The 21,037-nt window shown below is 37.2% G+C and overlaps 1 protein-coding gene across 9 annotated transcripts in view; it reads left to right on the top strand.

The window, feature by feature from the left end:
* The window catches only part of CLEC16A (C-type lectin domain containing 16A), a 177,988-nt gene that overhangs the window by 10,423 nt on the left and 146,528 nt on the right, over window positions 1–21,037 (top strand). For all 9 annotated transcript variants that reach the window (XM_050966410.1, XM_050966413.1, XM_050966412.1 and 6 more), the window contains exons 2-8: window positions 4,915–5,043; window positions 6,410–6,543; window positions 8,081–8,229; window positions 10,067–10,172; window positions 12,502–12,625; window positions 13,582–13,756; window positions 15,347–15,400. In XM_050966410.1, coding sequence (XP_050822367.1) covers window positions 4,915–5,043; window positions 6,410–6,543; window positions 8,081–8,229; window positions 10,067–10,172; window positions 12,502–12,625; window positions 13,582–13,756; window positions 15,347–15,400 — 871 coding nt within the window. The remainder of the gene's footprint in view (window positions 1–4,914; window positions 5,044–6,409; window positions 6,544–8,080; window positions 8,230–10,066; window positions 10,173–12,501; window positions 12,626–13,581; window positions 13,757–15,346; window positions 15,401–21,037) is intronic.

Genomic DNA, 21,037 nt, shown 5'->3' with positions numbered 1-21,037 from the left:
CATAGGGCTTCTCTCTCTCAGTCCCTTCTTTCCGGCCAGCTCACTGACAGCTGTCCCCTCTCTTGCAAGGCCTTTTAACTGTTTAGTGTCCTTTTATCTTAGTCTCCAGCCTTAGCAAAACAGCTGTGTAGTTTTTGCTGGAACATGGAATTAGCATCATCACAGCTAATAGTTCAGGTATTGTTTCTTAACTTCCTGAGTGTGTGCTCGGTGATGTCTTTCTGGATCCATTGTATTACCTTCCTGCTTGCTTCCTAACATCCCTGCAAGTAAGCTAAACCACCTGTACATAGAGTACATATTCTGATGCATAGACATACATAAACATTTCACATGACCTGGTCACAAATAGTATCCATAAACTAATATGAATCAAGCTTTTGTCCTTCATACTTATTTCATTCCTTGAGCACCACTCCTCCTATGCACTGAATGAGGTTGGGGTCCCACGTGTAGTAAAAACAGTATGTGAGCATGTAATTAAAGACCATATCATAATGCATACACACAATGTGTCTGAATTAAGGCTGCATGGGCAACTTTAATTCAGCATTTTCTAACTTTTCAGTGTTTGACATTGCCACCATAATGTTCTCTTAAAGTAGCTTTCTTGTATGTAATACTATATGATGTAAAAATTAATCTGCACAACATCCCTGCATGTTTTTTACCTTTCAGTTAATGAAACATAGCATTGAGCTTTAGCATAATTTTTGTCAGGGAATACTTAATTAGTCCTTGATCCTATTCTTGTGCAGATCTAATCATAAATGTAAATTTTGGCCTTGAGACTAGAAACACTGTTTTCTTTCCACAAAGGCACCTGCCCCTTTGTCATAATATAATTCCCAATTCTGAACCTTAGCGTCCAAAATATGGGTACTAGCATGAATTCCCCTAAGCTTAATTACCAGCTTAGATCTGATAAGCTGCCACCAATCAGGAATTCCAGTGCCCGATACACTCTGGTCCTCCCAAAACCTTCCTTGGGGACCCCCGAGACCCAGAACCCCTGGATCTTAACACAAGGAAAGTAAACCCCTTTCCTCACCGTTGCCTTTCCCAGCCTTCCCCTCCCTGGGTTACCCTGGAAGATTACTGTGATTCAAACTCCTTGAATCACAACTCGGAGAAATTAGGTCTCCTGGAGAGAGACAGATTTACGCTTCGTGAATCTAAAACAAAGGGATTCCCCCTTCTCCTTTCTTCCTCCCAGATCTTTCCCGCCTTGGGTACACTAGGAGATCACCGTGATTCAAACTCCTTGAATCACAACACAGAGAAATCGGGTGGGTTCTCACCCTTTCTCTCCCCCTCCCTTCTCCTTCCCTGTTAAGTACAGACTCAATTCCCTTGAGCCTCAACAAGGGAAAAAATCAGACAGGTCTTAAAAGCAAAACTTTTAATAAAAGAAAAAAAGAATAAAGAAAATCACTGTAGATTCAAGATGGAATATTACAGGGTCTGTCAGCTTATAGAAACTAGAAAGAAGCCTCCCCCCAGCAAAATACAATTTAAAATACTTCCAGCAAACTACACATTTGCAAATACAGAAACAGTCAAAAGACTATAACCGCCTTTCTTACTAAATTACTCACTATTCTGAATATATGAGAGACTGTAGCAGGGAGATTGGCAAGAAACCTGGTTGCACGTCCAGTCCCTTCCAGGACCAGAGAGAACAAAGCAAAACCCAAAAAACACAAACAAAGGCTTCCCTCCACCGAGATTTGAAGGTGTCTTGTCTCCTGATTGGTCCCCTGGTCATGTGTTTGGTTCCCTGTTTGTTAACCCTTTACAGGTAAGAGACATTAACCCTTAACTATCTGTTTATGACACCCTTTACAGACCAAGAGAGTTATTTACAACAGCAGTGACATTGAGTGCATTTTCTTGGGTTTCAGACTTATGTTATGTCTACACTTGAACTGCTACAGTGGAGCAGGAGGGGTTCTCCCATTGGTATGGGTAATCCACCTCCTTGAGGTGGTAGCGAGGTCATCAGAAGGTTAGAGGGGTTAGCTATGCTGATCTATGTCTCTTGGGAGTGTGGATTTGTCATACCCCTTAAAGAAGTAGCTATGGAAATATGAGTTCCCAGTGTAGATTGGTCCTCACCTTGTCATCACTTAGGTTAACAAAAGTATAAAATTAAGCAACAATGAGTTTTCCAGTAAAATTCACCAGACAGACAACTGGGAAACCTGTAATCAGTTTCCAGGAATATAAAGCCCTATTCACAATGGCATTATGTTAAAACGTCTTCAAATTTAGTTTTTTGCAATTTGTCACATTGTGTACTAAACAAAATTAGTTTTTGGTAACCCTTTGGGAAACCGCTCAGAAATGCTTTGCAATGTATAGTGTCTTGGGGGCAAAGTTGAGTAAAATCTTACGACTGCTTCTACTGTTTACTTTGACCAGCATTGCATTATTGGACTTATTCTCTCCTCTACCCCCCCAGTCTTTTGAAATTTAATTTAGTTAATTTCTAGTAAATACAGCCACTTACAGATTCATTTCTCTGTTACATGTGATAGTTCAGGTTCATGGTTACTTCAAATAAACAGAGCTGAATATATATAAAATATTGCACAGTTGATAGTTACCTCTGAACTAACCCTCTCTCCTCCCCCCTCCCACCCCAAGGGGAACTAACATTTGCTATCATCACACTGTTCTTTCTGCTTGTAACACCCCATTCTCCTACTCTGTCTGGGCCTTGTCTATTTAGACTGTAAGCTTCTAGAGGCAGGGACTGTTTATTACTGTGCCAAGCATAATGGTATATATTCTTGGGGATGATCCTTAGGCATGCTATGATAAACATAGTTAATTGAGTAAGTATGTATATTTTAACATTGGATCATACTAAATTTCAGTTTTCCTCATTTGGATTCCCTCCAAGTACTTACCTGGGAGGACAGATTGAATCTTGTAAAGCTGTGTCCTAATAACAGACAACATAATTGATTTTAAATGGCATACAACAGAACTGAGGTTGAAGAGAATAGTTTCCACTGTAATTTTACCTGCAAAATGTATTAATTACTTTCAAACTTTCCTTTTCTTATCATGACTTGACAGCTGTAGTTTGGCAGGGCTTTTGAGCTGGGCATATTTTGAAACTCTTGGATCCTGTGCTGAAAAGTGTGTTCTGGTCTACACTAGTAGGTAGACAATGTTCTGCGTCATTTAAAATACACACCCATTTTCAGCAGTGTTTAAATTTCCTAATGTAGACACAGCTCACAATGTGAGGGTGACTCAGCATAAAATATGCTGTTTTCCTGCAAGATAGGCTCATATGTGAGCTAGAGTAGGGATCAGCAGCATCTGGCCCGCGGCCCGCCACAGTAAGCACCCTGGCGGGCCGGGCTGGTTTGTTTACCTACTGTGTCCGCAGGTTTGGCTGATCACGGCTGCCACTGGCCATGGTTCGCTGCTCCAGGCCAATGGAGGCCACAGGAAGCGGCGTGGGCCGAGGAATGTGCTAGCTGCCGCTTCCCAGTGCTCCCATTGGCTTGGAGCGGTGAACCGTGGCCAGTGGGAGCCGCAAACAGCCGAACCTGGGGGTGTGGCAGGTAAACAAACTGGCCCTGCCCGCCAAGGGGCTTACCCTGGTAAGCCGTGTGTCAGAGGTTGTCGATCCCTGAGCTAGAGTATTACATGTGGGTCTCCTTGTCTAAATGAACATTTTAGTTCATGGCAAGCTAGGGGTATGATCCTACCTTGCACTAGTATTCCAAGAGCTAACGGTTTGTTTGTGTGGACCCTGCTGATATACATTAACAGTTTATAAATGGAGTTTGCTGTAGTCCTCTTTGAGACAAGACTAGGGCCTGCTCTACACTGAAAAGTTCAGTCAACATAACTCTGGCACTTAAAGGTGTGAAAATATATAAATATACTTACAAGTCTGAAAAAAGTGTGGCTTAACTCTTTTATAACTACATAATGCTTATCAGGCTTTCAAACATAATTTCCCTAACACAGTGGTCCTCAACATGGTGCCTGCAACGCTTCTTGGCATTTCTGCAGCTGGTCATCCGGCGTCTGCCATACTGAAAGGTTGGGGACCACTGCCCTAACATAACTTACGTTGTGCTTTTCTTCTATTTTCACATATTTACCCAAGTAAAATGAGATTGGTACTACAGCTGGGTACAGGCACTCATGTTGTTTCATATCTGTCCTGGTTAAGACATTTGGAGTTTTCAGCCATAAAATCTAGCCCTTCGGTTCAGACTGAGCCTTGGACCCACCTCCTCTCAAAGTAGTGTTTTAAATACACATGGTCCAAGTCTCGGTAACTCAGCTCCACCCCAGGTGGATTGAAGACGTCCCTAACTGGCATCAACAATTAAGAATTCAAACAAAGATGCATTCCATGCAGCAATTCTATGGTTGTAATGATGCAGTATGTATTTCAGCTAACTCTACATACAACCTTCTAGAATTAACCTTCCAGGGTATTTTCAGCTCTCCTTGCACTCCGTAACTGTATTTACCCACTTCGCTTTCTCTTCTGTCCCTTTTCCCATGCTATTTTTACCCACTTAAGAAACCCAACAAATTACAAGAACAAATATAGAGGGTAAATAGTCAACATGATCACATTGTTTTAATAATCCTTTTTATTATGTACATGGCATTTGTCATCATTCTAGGAAGTTAGTTTGCCTCTCACTGTTGCTTATTCATTGCTCCACTCTACCTCCATTATCATTTTTAAAATAAACAGAAGCAATTACATCGGGGGGAGGGGAGGAGAATCAAGTTTCTTTCCTTGGATATAGTACTAATTGTGGGAAAATATTTTCATAGAGAACATTTGAAAATGATTGTGAAAATCACAACCCAACATTGTTAAACACAGCCATAGTAACTAATTACATGTTTCTCCTCTTTTAGGTATATGTATCATGTTTTGACCAAAAATACCACAGTAACGGATCACAACCGCAATCTGTTAGTGGAGACTATTCGTTCTATAACTGAGATCCTTATATGGGGAGATCAGAATGACAGCTCCGTGTTTGAGTAAGTGCTTTACATCTTTTTTTTTTTTTTTAAATTACTAACAAATTAAATCAAAATTGTTGATCAGCTGATATGGGAGGGGTTGGCATTTGTAGATGGAGTATTATCTGAGATGAATTGTGAAGCTTGCACTATGGTTCCTAGCAAATGTGCACTAGTTATAATTCAGCTGTCCATAGAGGTTAGCTTCTCTACAGTGAGAGTCATCAGTTACTTGAAGTAAGTTTCTTAATTTATACTTGAACAAACTGTTCTTGGTAGAGTTCCTAAACACACTTTTTTGTAGAGGGGGAAGGGGAATTGCATACAGAGATGATGGCACATGGTTGATGCTCTTAAGACAGCTTTACAAAGGTGTGCGTACGTATAGCTGTTCTTACTAGAAAGATCAGGCCGGCTTTAGGCGCCACGGGGCCCGATTTGAAGGAGCTGCTGCGGAGGAAGGTCCCTCTGCCGAAATACCGCCAAAGACAGCGGCAACGATTGAGCTGCCACCGACGACAGAGCTGCCACCGAAGTCTCGGCAGTGTCGGCTGCCAGTGCCTTTGGTGGCATTTTGGCAGAGGGACCCTCCTCTGCGGCAGTGATTGAGCTCCCTCCAAAGACAGTGGCAGGACATCAGCAGCAGCTCCTTCGGGGCGTTGCGGGGCCTGATTCCAGGGAATCGCCTGAATCGGGCTAAAGCCAGCCCTGAGAGAGGTAACAGATGAATCCTCAGTAGAATGAGAGATTATGTTAGAGGAAACAATAAATAATTATTTTTAAAAATTCTGACAAATTCAAAGCTGCTTCATTGTACCATTTTGATGTTCATATGCCCTAGTAAGCTTTGGCAGCAAATACAGTATAGCAACCTTTTTTAAGGTCTGCAGAGCATTATCAGGTGTATAGAGTCTAAACGTCATAACAGACCTTTCTTTCTGATTTTTTTCTCCCCCTTCAATAACAACAAAATACAGTAGAAGCTGACACTTTTAGAGTTTTTTTAATTTTATTTTTAAAGCTCTAGCAAATTCTAGTGTAATATTTCCAGTCAAAGACCCTTTCCCACAAAACTGCTTTCATGAGTTTGTAGGGTGAGGAAGCCTACTTTTCTGTTCAGTTGAACATTACATATCTGACTAGCCCTTAGATCTTTATCCCTTTTGTTTATTAGTTAGTTAATTTGAATGTGTTTCAGATGTCCTGGTTAGTTTAATTTTTGACAGGGAGGCACTCTTTAGGGTTAAATGAATGCAATATTACAAAGCTATGCAATATGAAAGTTGTCAAACTTTTATAAAATAATAAGCTCACCAGTCAAACCAAGAGTTCATCTTTTTAAAAAAATGAATGAATCAGTAATGCTTTTACATTTATCTTCTAGCTTTTTCTTAGAGAAGAACATGTTTGTTTTCTTCTTGAACATCCTACGTCAGAAATCTGGTCGTTATGTATGTGTACAGCTGCTACAGACCTTGAACATCCTCTTTGAAAATATTAGTCACGAGACATCACTCTGTAAGGACGCATTCCTTATTAAACATTTAGTTCTCATTATTAAACAAATCAAAGCTTCAGCACACCGTGTAAGCGTGCTTTTCATTTTATTAACTCTAAAAACTAACGTGCAAGAACATTTTTAGGAATCAAGTCATCTAACTAGCTCTGTGAGATCATTAATTTATTTTTTAATTAAACAGCATTGGATATCTAATGCAAACTCCATTCTAAAATGGTTCATCATAAGTTTCCACTGGTACAAAAACCTTTGAGTTGTACTGTTGAAAGCAAATAGTAAAAAATTTGGAATGATTTAATATGTGGTCTTTTTAAAGGGGTTCTTTAAAATAACCTAGGCACAAAATAAGAAATGTGAGCATTGCATTGAGTATGTTCTAGATTGTAAATCTTATACTCAAATGAGGAATTTAAAAGCTAACAACAGTAGAAAATCACTGGTTAATTAGGGTCTCAAATGTATTTACTTAATTGTCTCAGAACTAGCAATGGAAGCATGCACTTGTTAATAAAGCCTTTTGCTGTAGCTGTTCTGTGATCAGAGGGGTTGGCATCCAAACAAAACACCATGTTAATTTTAAGGTCCTTTGGAAACATATGAAGGGAGAAAAAAATAAATTCTTGCTAAATAAGAGAAACAAAATTGGCGAGGAGAGAGTCCATGCATAAACTTTTGAGGGTAAATAATATGGAGGGAAAAATGCTATTTTAAATAAATACTTGATTTGTAATGCCTAAGATTTGATTACTAGCTACAGCATGCTTACAGAAGAAACATAATGCAGACAAGTGTGTTTTGTTCTCATTATAATAGTATCTTTGGGAGCCAAGCCTTTTGCAAGACGTTAATGAATATGACTTCTATGTGTTACTGCTAATTGAAGTAGTCATTTGCATTTTTAAACTTAAAATAGGGGTATTTAGTTGTCAAATGTAGACTTTATTACTGCTAGGTTGCGCTTACAAAACACTTTTCATTGTCAGGCACTATATATATAATATAAAAAACATAAAACTAGGCTTGGAAGGATTAGATTTGTATTGCTAAGGATCGGTAAACATTGATTTTAATGTCCGTTCCCCCCCCCAAAAAAAACCAAACAAACAAACAAAAACCCATTTCCATTGCCGATAATCAACATTTGTGGGGGCAAAATAAGAAAAATGCTGCTTGAGAACTTCGTGTTTAGATTTAAGGGTATCTACTTCATGTGTTTTGACACATGATGTTGACAATTTGTGTTTTAGTGGTTATGAAATGTTAACTTTTTAATCTCAGGGTCTACTGTCATTAAATTTGTCTAATTCCTCTCTGCCAGCCTCCATAGTGTGAAAATTTAAATGGATTAAAAACAAAAAATGCTTAACCTATATCTATTCATGACTATGAAAATTTAAAATGATAAAAAAATTCAAAAATAAACCTTAATATTATTAATCAATTATAAAGAAATATTAAATTCTACGAAGCCTACGTAAAACTTATTTGATGATGATTTTCCTTTGTGGTGATTTGTGATATGGTTTTATATTTCAGATTATTTGCTCTCTAATAACTATGTAAATTCTATCATTGTCCACAAATTTGACTTTTCTGATGAGGAGATCATGGCATATTATATCTCATTTCTGAAAACACTTTCCCTGAAACTCAACAATCACACTGTACACTTTTTTTACAATGAGGTAAGTGGCTTGAAGAATTTACAGTAAAAAGCCTTACTGACTACAGTATATACAGAAGTGAGTTTAAGGCCAAAACTTTGGTGGATCCTAGATAGACTTCTTTCACTCATGAGCCTTAGCACTTCTCTATCTCAACTCAAGCTTCTTCTGAGGACTTCCCCTGCCCCATTGTCTTGCAGTTTAAAATGACTTATATTGTAGTAACAATGTGCCCAAGTAAGAATCTCAGAATCAGGTTTTGTGTGTTGTAGCAAGTGTGTGGGGAAATCTTTTTGTGCTATGAAATGTCTGTCTCGTGTATTTGCCACTCTTCATACTGGTCTTAATTAAATTATTAACAGATGTTAAAAGCTTTATACTGTTTGCACAGGCTATAATTAGAGTGCAATGTCTTATTTCTGTAATAAAGTCTAAATTCCCACTGTTAACTGCATTAACATATAATATCTTCGCACACTATTAGTGTGTATCATTTAAAAAAAAATGTGCAGTTTTTCAGCAAAGTCCACAAATACACAGCAAAGTATTCACTGGTAGTCCAAAACTGATTAACAGTAGAGGATAACCTCATCTAATCCCAGCCCACAACCAGCTGTCTTGATTCAGTACTACCACCTCTGAAATGAAGGCCTGGTCTACACTAAAACATAGATAGAGGGCTCCAGGGGAAACATAAAAAACACACCCTTCAATGTAGTAGCTCTGCCAACCTGACCTCTAGCGTAGGCACGATTAGGTTGACTGAAAAATATTTCCGTCAACGTAGCTGCCATTGCTTGGGAAGGTGAAGTTCTATTACCGTAGCGTGAGTTTACACTACGGTGGCATTCGCTTTGGAGCTGGAGCTGTGCTGCTGTGGTGCCCATAGTGTAGACATTTCCTAAGTATAAATACACTGCAACACAGAGGGCAGAAGCTAATGTTCTTAGTGATTCTGTCAGTGTCTTGCCTTTTCGTTGTAATAACATCAAACTAAAATAGTTTGCTTTTTAAATCACCTCTTTAAAAAATTAAAAAGCTGCTAAAATATTGCATAGTGAGACCTCCATTTAAAAGAATTTAATATAATCAAATTGAAGTGCAATAGAATATCTAAATTTACAGAAATTTCAGTCATTGGCATTTTGCATGGGTATATTAAAACTACTTCATGTATTTTAGTCAGTAAATATTTGTTTTAGTCTAAGTCAACTGCTATATTTGAATTATAAATGCCCACAGAACTTGGCATTGCAACATAACTTCAAACTTAAGTTAATTCAGAATTCTGATGTTTCAAATGTAGTGCTTACTTATAGAACCTAGAGTTTTGTCTATTTACTACAGTACTCTATTCAATTGTAAGCCTGTTATCTTAAAGCCCTAATTCTGCATTTGAATCCATGCAGACAGATCCCATATGAAGTCAGTGGGGATCAGTGTGGTCAAAAAGACCCATCTGTTTTGGTGCAGTTGCAGGTCTAAGAGGTGATCTTTTCACACAACCTTAGTCTTATTTTTCTCTCTATCCACATAATAGTTATTGCCAGAAGAGGGCATCAAAGCTCTTTAAAAAGTACAGAGATGATGATGTGTGAAGTATATGAAACTTTAGTTAATACGTGCTTCCTGTAATAAACTCATATACCTGCACACTAATGGGTGTTTGAAACTCAGATTTTGTTTTAAAAAGGATTGATTGACTACATCTGCACGCATTTATAGTACCATGTGATAGATTAGATTTTTTTTTTCTGCCTTGTTACCTTAGTAGGGTAACTTTTTTCATGCAAAATCCTAAGAAAGTATTGAATGTTTGACAGGATAGAACATAATGCCTGCTGTATTTTTATTTCAGCACACTAATGATTTTGCCTTGTATACGGAGGCCATTAAATTTTTTAACCACCCAGAGAGCATGGTCAGAATTGCTGTCAGGACTATAACTTTAAATGTCTACAAAGGTAAGTTTAGTGCATCAGAAGACTAGTACGCCTAATACTTTGTGTAACTAAAGATAAATGTTAACAATTACAAACAATGCATATTTACCAGGCATAGATTCTAATTTATGCAAGGCTGAATTAATTGTAAGTATGTTACTTAACATGCATGTGTTAACAAACATATACGTGTTAAATATAGGTTTTTTAAAAAATCTTTACAAAAGACAACTCTAAAGCCAAAGTGTTTACACAATACTGTGTGTGTTTGTAAACACCAGTATATTTTCCTTGATAAAGAAAAGGGTGCCAACACAATATAAAGAACACGAGTACTTGTGGCATCTTAGAGGCTAACAAATTTATTTGAGCATAAGGGCTGTAGCCCACGAAAGCTTTTGCTCAAATAAATTTGTTAGCCTCTAAGGTGCCACAAGTACTCCTGTTCTTTTTGTGGTTACAGACTAACACTGCTGATACTCTGAAACACAATATAAAATACACAAGGAAATTCATGTCAACTGCCAGTAGAGGTCCTAATCTGTCCATTTTAAAAAGTATTAGTTTCTTGTTAAGGATATCAGTCTCTTGACATATTGAACATTTATAATAAGGGAAAGAGTAATTTGTGTGGCAGAAATCAACATATATATTTCCTTAATTTTTTTGGATTATAACTGCAATTCTGGAATTTGGTAGTCCACTCATCAGTGGAGGAAAAACTATTGATGTACCATAAGTTGTTCTTTGTGCAAGCAAGTATATATAATTTGCACCCTATTATAGAAACAATTTGTTTTGTATAGTTCTGTGTAAATTCATTTACATAGCCTGGAGGCAGAAATGTAATCCTAGTCTGGAGTGCTCTGCATGGTGATGTGCATTCCTATAGGGGTTTTTGTCCTGCAGTTGCCTTTTTAATTTTTTATTTCAATTTTTAAACTGCTTTTTGCATTACAGATTTAAGAGGAATTTAATATTGAATTGGAAATAAACTGTCATAACTTGCAAAGCTTGCTATAAATCAATGGATGTTGTAGTTGTGCATGGGCTGAAAAATGACTAGTCAAAAATTACTATTTTTCTAGTGAACTTTGAGGTACAAAGTAAACACCACAATGCTTTTTACCTCATAGTGACATTTTTCTCACAGACTTCACTTTCAACAACTTACTGTTTTAAGCTGTAAAGTATATAGCTACATAATAAAATGATTGGATAGTTTTAGCTCTCAGCAGTATATGAGAAAGGTATAGAGTTTAATTGATTGCTAGAATTTGCCTATTACTGGATGTAGACAAGCTAATGGAGGAAGTAAAATGGCAAATGTGACATTAAAGTAACTGTAGTTATTGATTACAAAACATAAGGCTGGGGAAAATTCTACTCCATGTTTTAAAAGCTGCTTGTTTGATCTGTATTGAGTAAGGAAATTCTGAAGCAGTGTGGATGCTAAGTGTCAACATTTACATAATAACCCTGAAAGCATTTTTGCTTTAGATGCTTTACAGCTGTGTTGGTGTCTGGACACTGAGTACGAAGTGTGGCCCTTTCTGGTGTTCAGCAAGCAAAATCCATGCAATGTTTTCTCTACTTCTAACACCCAACCTTCTGTGTATGAGCCAGCTATTACAAAAACAGTGAAGTATGATGCACTTCATACTTTGTGTACATTTACTAAATAAAAAGGAAAGTTTTATGATTTTCTTGCCTAGAGTTTAAGTTGAATGTTGGAGAGCTATGGGCGTTGAATTTGAAAAACACAACTATCAAACATGCAGGTTTCATAATTTTCTGACTATCCATTTGTAAATGTTCTGATCTAACACCTTCTAACCTGTATCTTTTAGTTTAGATGCTTCCTGCTTTAGCTCTTTAACCCTTTTGGAGGGTGTCTCACCATCCCAGTTCCTAATCCTGTTGTCTTTTTTTTCCTCCTTCCTTCACTGATGATTCCTGTGTTCCTTAATGCAGTGTCATGTAAGTCTATTAACAAGTTTGGCTTTAAGCATTATTGCTTTATACTTACACTTTGTCTTTTAAAAAAGAAAACTCACTTGAGTAGAGTGTGGTTTTCTGAGCTGCAATAAATTTACTCACTATCCTGAGATCAATGTAAAAATAACCCTAGTATTTTAACAGGCTAATTTAACCTTTCAAGAGTTGTCCTGTGAAACTTTAAAAGACATCTATTTCATGGATAAGATAAACCCATACAGGTGTGGGTGTGTGTGAGTTTAAAAAAAAAAAACTAGCATGTAATGAAAATTCAGAATGGTAAGTTGATTGTATGTTTTTTTTTTTAAAAACATTTATCTTTTGGAAACTTTTTTTTTTAACTTCTCTTCAGTGGACAACCAGCCTATGTTGCACTACATTCGAGATAAAACTGCTGTCCCCTACTTCTCCAACCTTGTTTGGTTTATTGGGAGCCATGTGATAGAACTGGATAACTGTGTGCAGACTGATGAAGAGTAAGCTTCTACAACTATTTCTTTTTGCCAGGTGCACCGAAAACCTTTTAAGTTAGTGTTTCAAGAAATGATCCTACCAAGTCTGTAATTCTTACAAGATCGTGTTAGAAATCATTGCAGGAGGATATTGTCAAATCATTTATAAATTTTAACATTCCTGTAAATAAATGATTTGTTGGGAGACATTACTCCTCATCTCGGTTGGTTTGAAGTATATAGGCTTGACTTTATTAATGAACTAAATTGTTATGCAGAAAATATATAGGACTGTTTGCATAACAATAAGACTAAAAGCACAGACTCTTTAGATATCTGTAATCACATTCAGAAAGCTGGACATTAGGATAGTTTTCTGGAAAGTATAATTAGAAAAATAGTCTTTTCAAGTTTATTCAGTAGTTAATTATCTAAACACCTTTGCCATCAATATAACGGGCAGATGTCACTTGTATAGAACCTCTTATTTTGTCAGCTGCAGAATTTGTGCTGTGTTGCTCATGGTCACCACATTGGATTTGCTCTGAGTGTATATGGTCAGTTTTTTAAAGCTTTACTTGGGTTAGAACAGTACAAAAGAAATATAAGTAGTTTTACTGGCTTTAAGATAAAAATGTTTAAATAGTCTTTTGTAATAGAAAACAAAATTGTAATATTTCCTTTCATGACTGGCTTCTAAAAAGGCATGTACAAATTGGCAGCTGAGATTCTTATGCTTCTCCAGAAAACGGAAATCTTGTACTCATCGCTGTGGATATTGTATTGTGAAATTAAAATGACAACACTCCTTCAATTGCTTCATTTTGATTGTCAAATCTCTAAGGTTACAGGAGGTAACTTGGATGTCTGCATTAGTCAGTCTGCATGGAGTAAGACAGAAAAAAGATGCAGATACATTATCTTATTGAATTCTGATTGTTCTTCTACCTTAGCTATGTCTAAATCTTTGTCTCTTTCAGGCACAGAAATAGAGGCAAACTGAGTGATTTGGTAGCAGAACATCTGGATCATTTACATTATCTTAATGATATCCTTATCATTAATTGTGAATTCTTAAATGATGTGCTCACAGACCACCTACTTAATAGGCTGTTTCTGCCTCTCTATGTGTATTCATTAGTAAATCAAGATAAGGTAAGGAATAGCTTGCATGATTTAGTGATTAGTTAAGTCTTAATAATTAATGATTTCCACTCAGTATTTACAGTAATTTGTGCAGTAAGTGTATCCCATAAGCAGAATTAATATCATCTACGTTTAAGTACTTTACAAGAAAAACAGTTTAAATAATTCAGGTCTTTGTTCTTAAATTTAAAAGATGACTGATCGGGAGATGCTGTTTTAGGTATATATGAACCTAGGTAAAGACTCGCGTACATTGGCCCACGTAGTTGTTAACAATTGTTTTTAGCATTTAATGTTAGCAGTAGGGACAGAAACAGTAAATTCAGGTCTGGGCCTGGATTTCTCTGAAATATGTTTTAAAAGGCCAGTATAATTGTATCAGATTACTTTTTAAAAAAAGTAATCTTTAAGATTGAAAACAGGATCTCTGTTACTTACAAATAAAATTGTCAAATCCATGCACCTTGCCTGTAGTCTGATTTTTCTAATTTCAGTGGTTTTTTTTTAAAAAAAACATGTCACTGATTAAAAGGAGCAGAATCAGACTTGCCACCTACTGTATGGAACAGATGAAAAGTTTGCTTAAATTCCATCTAATCCAGGTCCTTATATAGTGCCTATCTCCATGGTAATTGCATGTCTTGTGATCCTCTTGTATTTTTTTATCCTTGTCATAATTGTGTGACATCTCTGAAGATTTATCATACTTTGCATTTCTGTGGAGCCTGCCATCAAAGATCTTTGTGTTTTTAATGTTAATTAATTTAACCTGTCATATCCCCTTCTGGGTTAAGTAATTAAATTCATTTTATACAGTGAGTTAGTGGTAGAGGTAGATATAGACCAGATTTTATGACTTTCAGTCTTGTGCTTCAGCCATGTTCCCTTCCATGTCTTATAATGCAAAAATATGCAAATATCTCTAGTGACTTAAAACAACATGCTTCAGACAAAAGAGACTGTAAATATTGTAAATAGTTCTCTTTTCTGTGGTGTTAGTGGTTCTTTCAGAAATCAGTTTATTCTAATTTTAATGGAGATTTTAAAGTATTGTCATTCTGTGAGCATTTATTGTGTTCTGATTATGGAGAGAAAATGCCTGTGAAGCCAGAATTACCCAGTTGAATCCAACAACTGAATGTCAACAACTCCAGTAAACTTTTATTGGTCTTATTTAATTCTGTGGAATAACATTGTAAGAGCCTCCTTTTAGTAATTTATTTCATAAGTACCATCTGGTAAGGATATGCTGGAGGGATAAAAACGTACTTCTCACTTAAGCATCTGGTAAAAATAAATATTAAGGGAAACTTTGCCTTCAAAAACAATGTGCAGTCATATTTTCAAGTGTGATGTAAATGAAAAATGCATTCTTCTGAGATCCTTTTCCAAAGAAATGGAAAGTCACTGGAAAATGTCAGCATATTCCTTGGAGCTTAGTAGCATTGGGGGAAGTAGGGGAGGTAGTGCACATGAAAAAAATAAAGTGTTTATACTTACATTCTTCTATTTTAAAAAATGTTGGCCTTTCTTCTATTTAATGGTGTAATTACCTTAGTTTTCTGTAATTAACTGGGCATTTTTTTCTTTCTTCCGTAGGGTGGGGAGCGTCCAAAAATAAGTCTGCAAGTTTCTCTCTATCTTCTCTCACAAGTATGTCACATTTCAGTGTGGTGTTTGTAATGGTCTCAGTAATTTCATTACAAATTGTGTGGTTTAGGGGGCTATTTTTCAGTTATACATCTGAAGAGAGTTGTGCTCAGTTTGAGGTGCAGTGTGTACCTTTAAGGGACACTTATATATTTATTTTTTAAATTATTAGCTCACTGGTCATCACATGGGCCAGCTACTACTGTTTACTTACTAGTACCTTTCCTTGGAGGTTCTCAGAATACTTTACAAACATTACCTAATTAAATCTTTAGAACACCAGTTATTTTGAGATGTTTGTGACAATCCCTTAACTTACCAGTTTAATGCAGCAACCTCTTTAGTGAAATGCAGCAGCTGTTAAACATTGCATAACAGCTTTGTACAACAAGTTACGATTGTAATGAAGAATCCAGTATTCAACTGCAACTACAGGCAGAATACAGCATTCCAAATTTCAGTTTGACTAGGACATACAGAAATTAGGGATTTGAATCTTACTCTTGTGCAAAATGTTGTGGGATCTTTAATTACAAGTAGGGAGTGCTTTGTTTTATGTCTCGTGAAACGTGATCAGCTTTCTTGTATTTACAAAAATAAAAATTGAGTGGCTGAATACTGAGCAGATGCTATAACTTCTAACAATTGAAAATGCCATTATGGATTGCACACATCTTAGTTAGGTAATTTTACAATAGATCAGATTGCCACCATAAACTTCTTTTAAATTGGGATTTTTTTAAGTGAATGGTGAAATAGATAGTTAAATAAAAGTTCTTGAAAATGCCAGATGCTCATTTTTGTTCTTTGGATTATTGCTGTTTTACCCTAGAGATTGAGAAAAGCTTATTCTGTCAGCTAAATATTAGCCTACCCGCATACTTCATGTACATGCTCAATATATTTACATTCTTAAATATATATTTACATTTAGGTCAAAATATATTATTGACTTGATTTCTGCTAGAAGTGATAATATTTTTAAAATGACTTTTTTTTTAAATCTCTGAATTCTTAAATCAGATTTATTATAAGTGAGAGTATCCTCCCAGGTTGATTTCTTTATGATGATTTGTAGGCATTGTAAAAACCAGTTTCCACCTATTTTATTGCCTCAGGGAAGGAAACACTGCAGTGCTGCTAAGTTTCTGTTTCCCACATCATTTTCAATTTGAGTTAGGTTTAGTGACCTCAGAAATGAAACCTTATAGTAGCAATCACTTGAAACTAAGGGAATCAGTCTTAAGTCACTAAATGCCTCTTGTGAGATGCTTTGAGCCCTCTAATCTCTCATGTAAATGAGAGCATTGAGAAGTACTCAGCATTAGAGATAGTCAATAATTTTTCAGTTCACTAACCATTCTGGAAAACATTGGGTTTAAAAAAAAACCAAGTGAAATTTGACAAATTTCATTTTGGGGTGAACTAAATGTCTTGAATAATAATTGGTCAGAGATAGGGTGTATGAACTGAGAATGACTCTAGCCCAGTGGTTAGGGTACTTGCCTGGAAGATTCCTAGATTCTAGGACTGGAAGGGACCTCAAGAGGTCATCGAGTCCAGTTCCCTACCCTCATGGCAGGACCAAATACTGTCTAGACCGGGGTCGGCAACCTTTCAGAAGTGGTGTGCCAAGTCTTCATTTATTCACTCTAATTTAAGGTTTCGTGTGCCAGTCATACATTTTAACGTTTAGAAGGTCTTTCTATAAGTCTATAATATATAACTAAACTATTGTATGTAAAGGAAATAAGTTTTTAAAATGTTTAAGAAGCTTCATTTAAAATCAAATTAAAATGCAGAGCCCCCCAGACTGGTGTCCAGGCCCCGGCAGTGTGAATGCCACTGAAAATCAGCTTGCATGCCACCTTTGGCAAGCGTGCCATAGGTTGCCTACCCCTGGTCTAGACCATCCCTGATAGACATTTATCTAACCTGTTCTTCAATATCTCCAGAGATGGAGATTCCACAACCTCCCTAGGCAATTTATTCCAATGTTTAACCACCCTGACAGTTAGGAACTTTTTCCTAATGTCCAACCTAAGCCTCCCTTGCTGCAGATTAAGCCCACTGCTTCTTGTTCTATCCTTAGAGGCTAAGATGTACAAGCTTTCTTCCTCCTCCTTATGATACCCTTTTAGCTATCCGAAAACTGCTATCATGTCCCCTCTGTCTTCTCTTTTCCAAACTAAACAAACCGAATTCTTTCAGTCTTCCTTCATAGGTCATGTTCTCTAGACCTTTAATCATTCTTGTTGCTCTTCTCTGGACCCTCTCCAATTTCTCCATCTTTTTTGAAATGCGGTGCCCAGAACTGGACACAATACTGCAGTTGAGGCCTAACCAGCGCAGAGTAGAGTGGAAGAATGACTTCTCGTGTTTTGCTCACAACATATCTGTTAATGCATCCCAGAATCATGTTTCCTTTTTTTGCAACAGCATCACACTGTTGACTCCTATTTAGCTTATGGTCCACTATAACCTCTAGATCCCTTTCTGCCGTACTCCTTCCTAGACAGTTTCTTCCCATTCTGTATGTGTGAAACTGATTGTTCCTTCCTAAGTGGAGCACGTTGCATTTATCTTTATTAAACTTCATCTTGTTTATCTCAGACCATTTCTCCAATTATCCAGATAATTTTGAATTATGACCCTATCTTCCAAAGCAGTTGCAATCCCTCCCAGTTTGGTATCATTTGCACACTTAATAAGCGTACTTTCTGTGCCAATATCTAAGTCATTGATGACGATATTGAACAGAGCCAGTCCCAGAAGAGACCCCTGTTATACCTTTCCAGCAGGATTGGGAACCATTAATAACTACTATCTGAGTATGGTTATCCAGCCAGTTATGCACCCACCTTATAGTAGCCCCATCTAAGTTGTATTTGCCTAGTTTATTGATAAGAATATCATGTGAGACCGTATCAAATGCCTTACTAAAGTCTAGGTATACCACTTCCACCGCCTCTCCCTTATCCACAAGCTTCGTTATCCTATCAAAGAAAGCTTCGTTATCCTATCAAAGAAAGCTATCAGTTTGGTTTGACATGATTTGTTCTTTACAGATCAATCCTGGCTATTCTCATCACCTTACCACCTTCCAAGTGTTTGCAGATGATTTCCTTAATTGCTTGCTCCATTATCTTCCCTGGCACAGAAGTTAAATTAACTGGTCTGTAGTTTCCTGGGTTGTTTTTATTTCCCTTTTTATAGATGACACTATATGTGCCCTTTTCCAGTCTTCTGGAATCTCTCCTGTCTCCCATGATTTTCCAAAGATAATAGCTAGAGGCTCAGATACCTCTTCTATTAGCTCCTTGAGTATTCTAGGATGCATTTCATCAGGCCCTGGTGACTGGGAGGCATCTAACTTTTCCAAGTGATTTTTAACTTGTTCTTTTTTTATTTTATCTTCTAAACCTATGCCCTTCCCATTAGCATTCACTGTTAGGCAGTCCTTTAGACTTCTTGGTGAAGACTGAAACAAATAAGTCGTTAAGCATCTCTGCCATTTCCAAGTTTCCTGTTACTGTTTCTCCTTCCTCACTGAGCAGTGGGCCTACCCTGTCCTTGGTCTTCCTCTTGTTTCTAATGTATTGATAAAAAGTCTTCTTGTTTCCCTTTATTCCTGTAGCTAGCTTGAGGTCATTTTGTCTCTTTGCCTTTCTAATCTTACTCCTGCATTCCTGTGGTGTTTGCCTATATTCATCCTTTGTAGTTTGTCCTAGTTTCCATTTTTTATGAGACTCCTTTTTCTATTTTTTAGATCCTGCAAGATCTCGTGGTTAAGCCAAGGTGGTCTTTTGCCACATTTTCTATCCTTCCTACCCAGCGGAATAGCTTGCTCTGGGGCCTTTAATAGCGTCCCTTTGAAAAATTGCCAACTCTCCTCAGTTTTTTTCCTTAGTCTTGATTCCCATGGGACCTTATCTATCAGCTCTCTGAGCTTACCAAAATCCTGCCTTCCTGAAATCCATTGTCTGTATTTTGCTGTACTCCCTTATACCCTTCCTTTGAATTGTGAACTCTGATTTCATGATCACTTTCACCCAATGCTGCCTTCCACTTTCAAATTCTCAACGATGGGAGATCCAAATTCATGTCCCTGCTCTGCATCAGGCGAGAGGGAGGCGGGGAAGGTGTTAACCTGGGTGTCTCACATTCCAGGTAACCACTTTAACTACTTAGCTGAAGGTAATAAAGGAGGCACTGAGTCTTCTAGCCATTTTGTGACTGGCACCTAAGCCCTCTTGTGAATCTGGCCCAAACAATTTGTGTCAAATTTGCAATAGTTTTCGGTTGACTGAAACTATAGTTCTCCGGGAATGAATTATTTATCCAAAAAAGTCACCCAGCTTTGCTCAGCAGCTCATTGGGCCTATTTCATCATATCTGGGGCTTATCTACTCTTAAAATACTACAGTGGCACAGCTGCTCTGCTGCAGCGCTTTAGTGTAGACGCTACCTTCGTCGACAGGAGGGATTTCTTTTAAATCATTGAGAATAAAATGTGCGTATCTAGGGGCAGAACATTATTCATAACTTTGAATAGTATATTTCCACATTGATATGAAGATGCTGAATAGTTAATGCAGCAAAACTCTTCCTTTATGGTTCTACTATATTGCATATCGTTAGTATCGTCTCAGTCTTGTGCTACAACTTGGTCCATCTGACTTGAGTATAAATTGTAAAATGCAATCAGTGTTTGTTTTATTCTCTCATTGTGATAGTATCTGTCAGTACAAATTCAGGATTATAGGAACTACTCACATGAGAAAACCGCTTCCCAACCTATACCTCCTCAATCACCATTAAGTTCTTAATTAATATCTTGATGATCCGTAGTGAAGCAAAGGCTTGATGAAGGATTCCTGAAATAGATCTCTATAGGTCAATAAATAGCTCCTCTGACAAAGTGGAAGCTAGACAGCCAGGTTCCTCCACTGAAATAATCTCGTTTTGAAGAGTACACATTAAGTAACTGTTTAGAAAACCACTTTAGTGATTTCTGCCATCAGTGTTGCATACACAGAGATGGCCACTGGCATACCAGATACTCTATATAATGAACAGCTTTGTAAATTAGAACCAACAACTTGAATTGCATCCAGTAGCAGATGGGAAGCCACTGCTGTTCCTAAAGCACAGTTGTAATGTAGTTTTATGCCAGGGCATTCCTGTGAGCGGGCAGGCCACTGCCTTACGTTTCTGAGTTACTTCTAAAGGGTACCTCAAAGTTAATCTTTGAGACCGTATTGCTATGAAATTCTGAAGGGGATTTATATGGGTTCTAGCTCATCACTGCAAAATAAGTCAAAGGTTCCCCCTTGCCTGATAATATCACGTTCTGTAAGCAGATATGTTCAAACAGTGAAGACAGGGTGCTGGTTTAGTGACTCAAACTGTTTTTGTCTTTCACCTAGCACCTAACTACGAATTTATTTTAGGTTTTTCCGCAGTACCTATCATAATACTGTCCAAGTGTTTAAATGTTAAAAACATTGGAACCTTATTCTTACATTACACTGAGCTTGTTCCAGCATTATATAGAATCATAAAACTAGACTATTCATTGTCTAACCTGCTCTTAAACATCTCCAATGATGGAGACTCCACAACCTCTCTAGGAAATGT

Source organism: Gopherus flavomarginatus, chromosome 9 (genome assembly GCF_025201925.1).
Source record: "Gopherus flavomarginatus isolate rGopFla2 chromosome 9, rGopFla2.mat.asm, whole genome shotgun sequence".
NCBI lineage: Eukaryota > Metazoa > Chordata > Testudines > Testudinidae > Gopherus > Gopherus flavomarginatus.
Note: the sequence above shows the minus strand (reverse complement) of the source record. Positions and strands in the feature narration are given on the sequence as shown.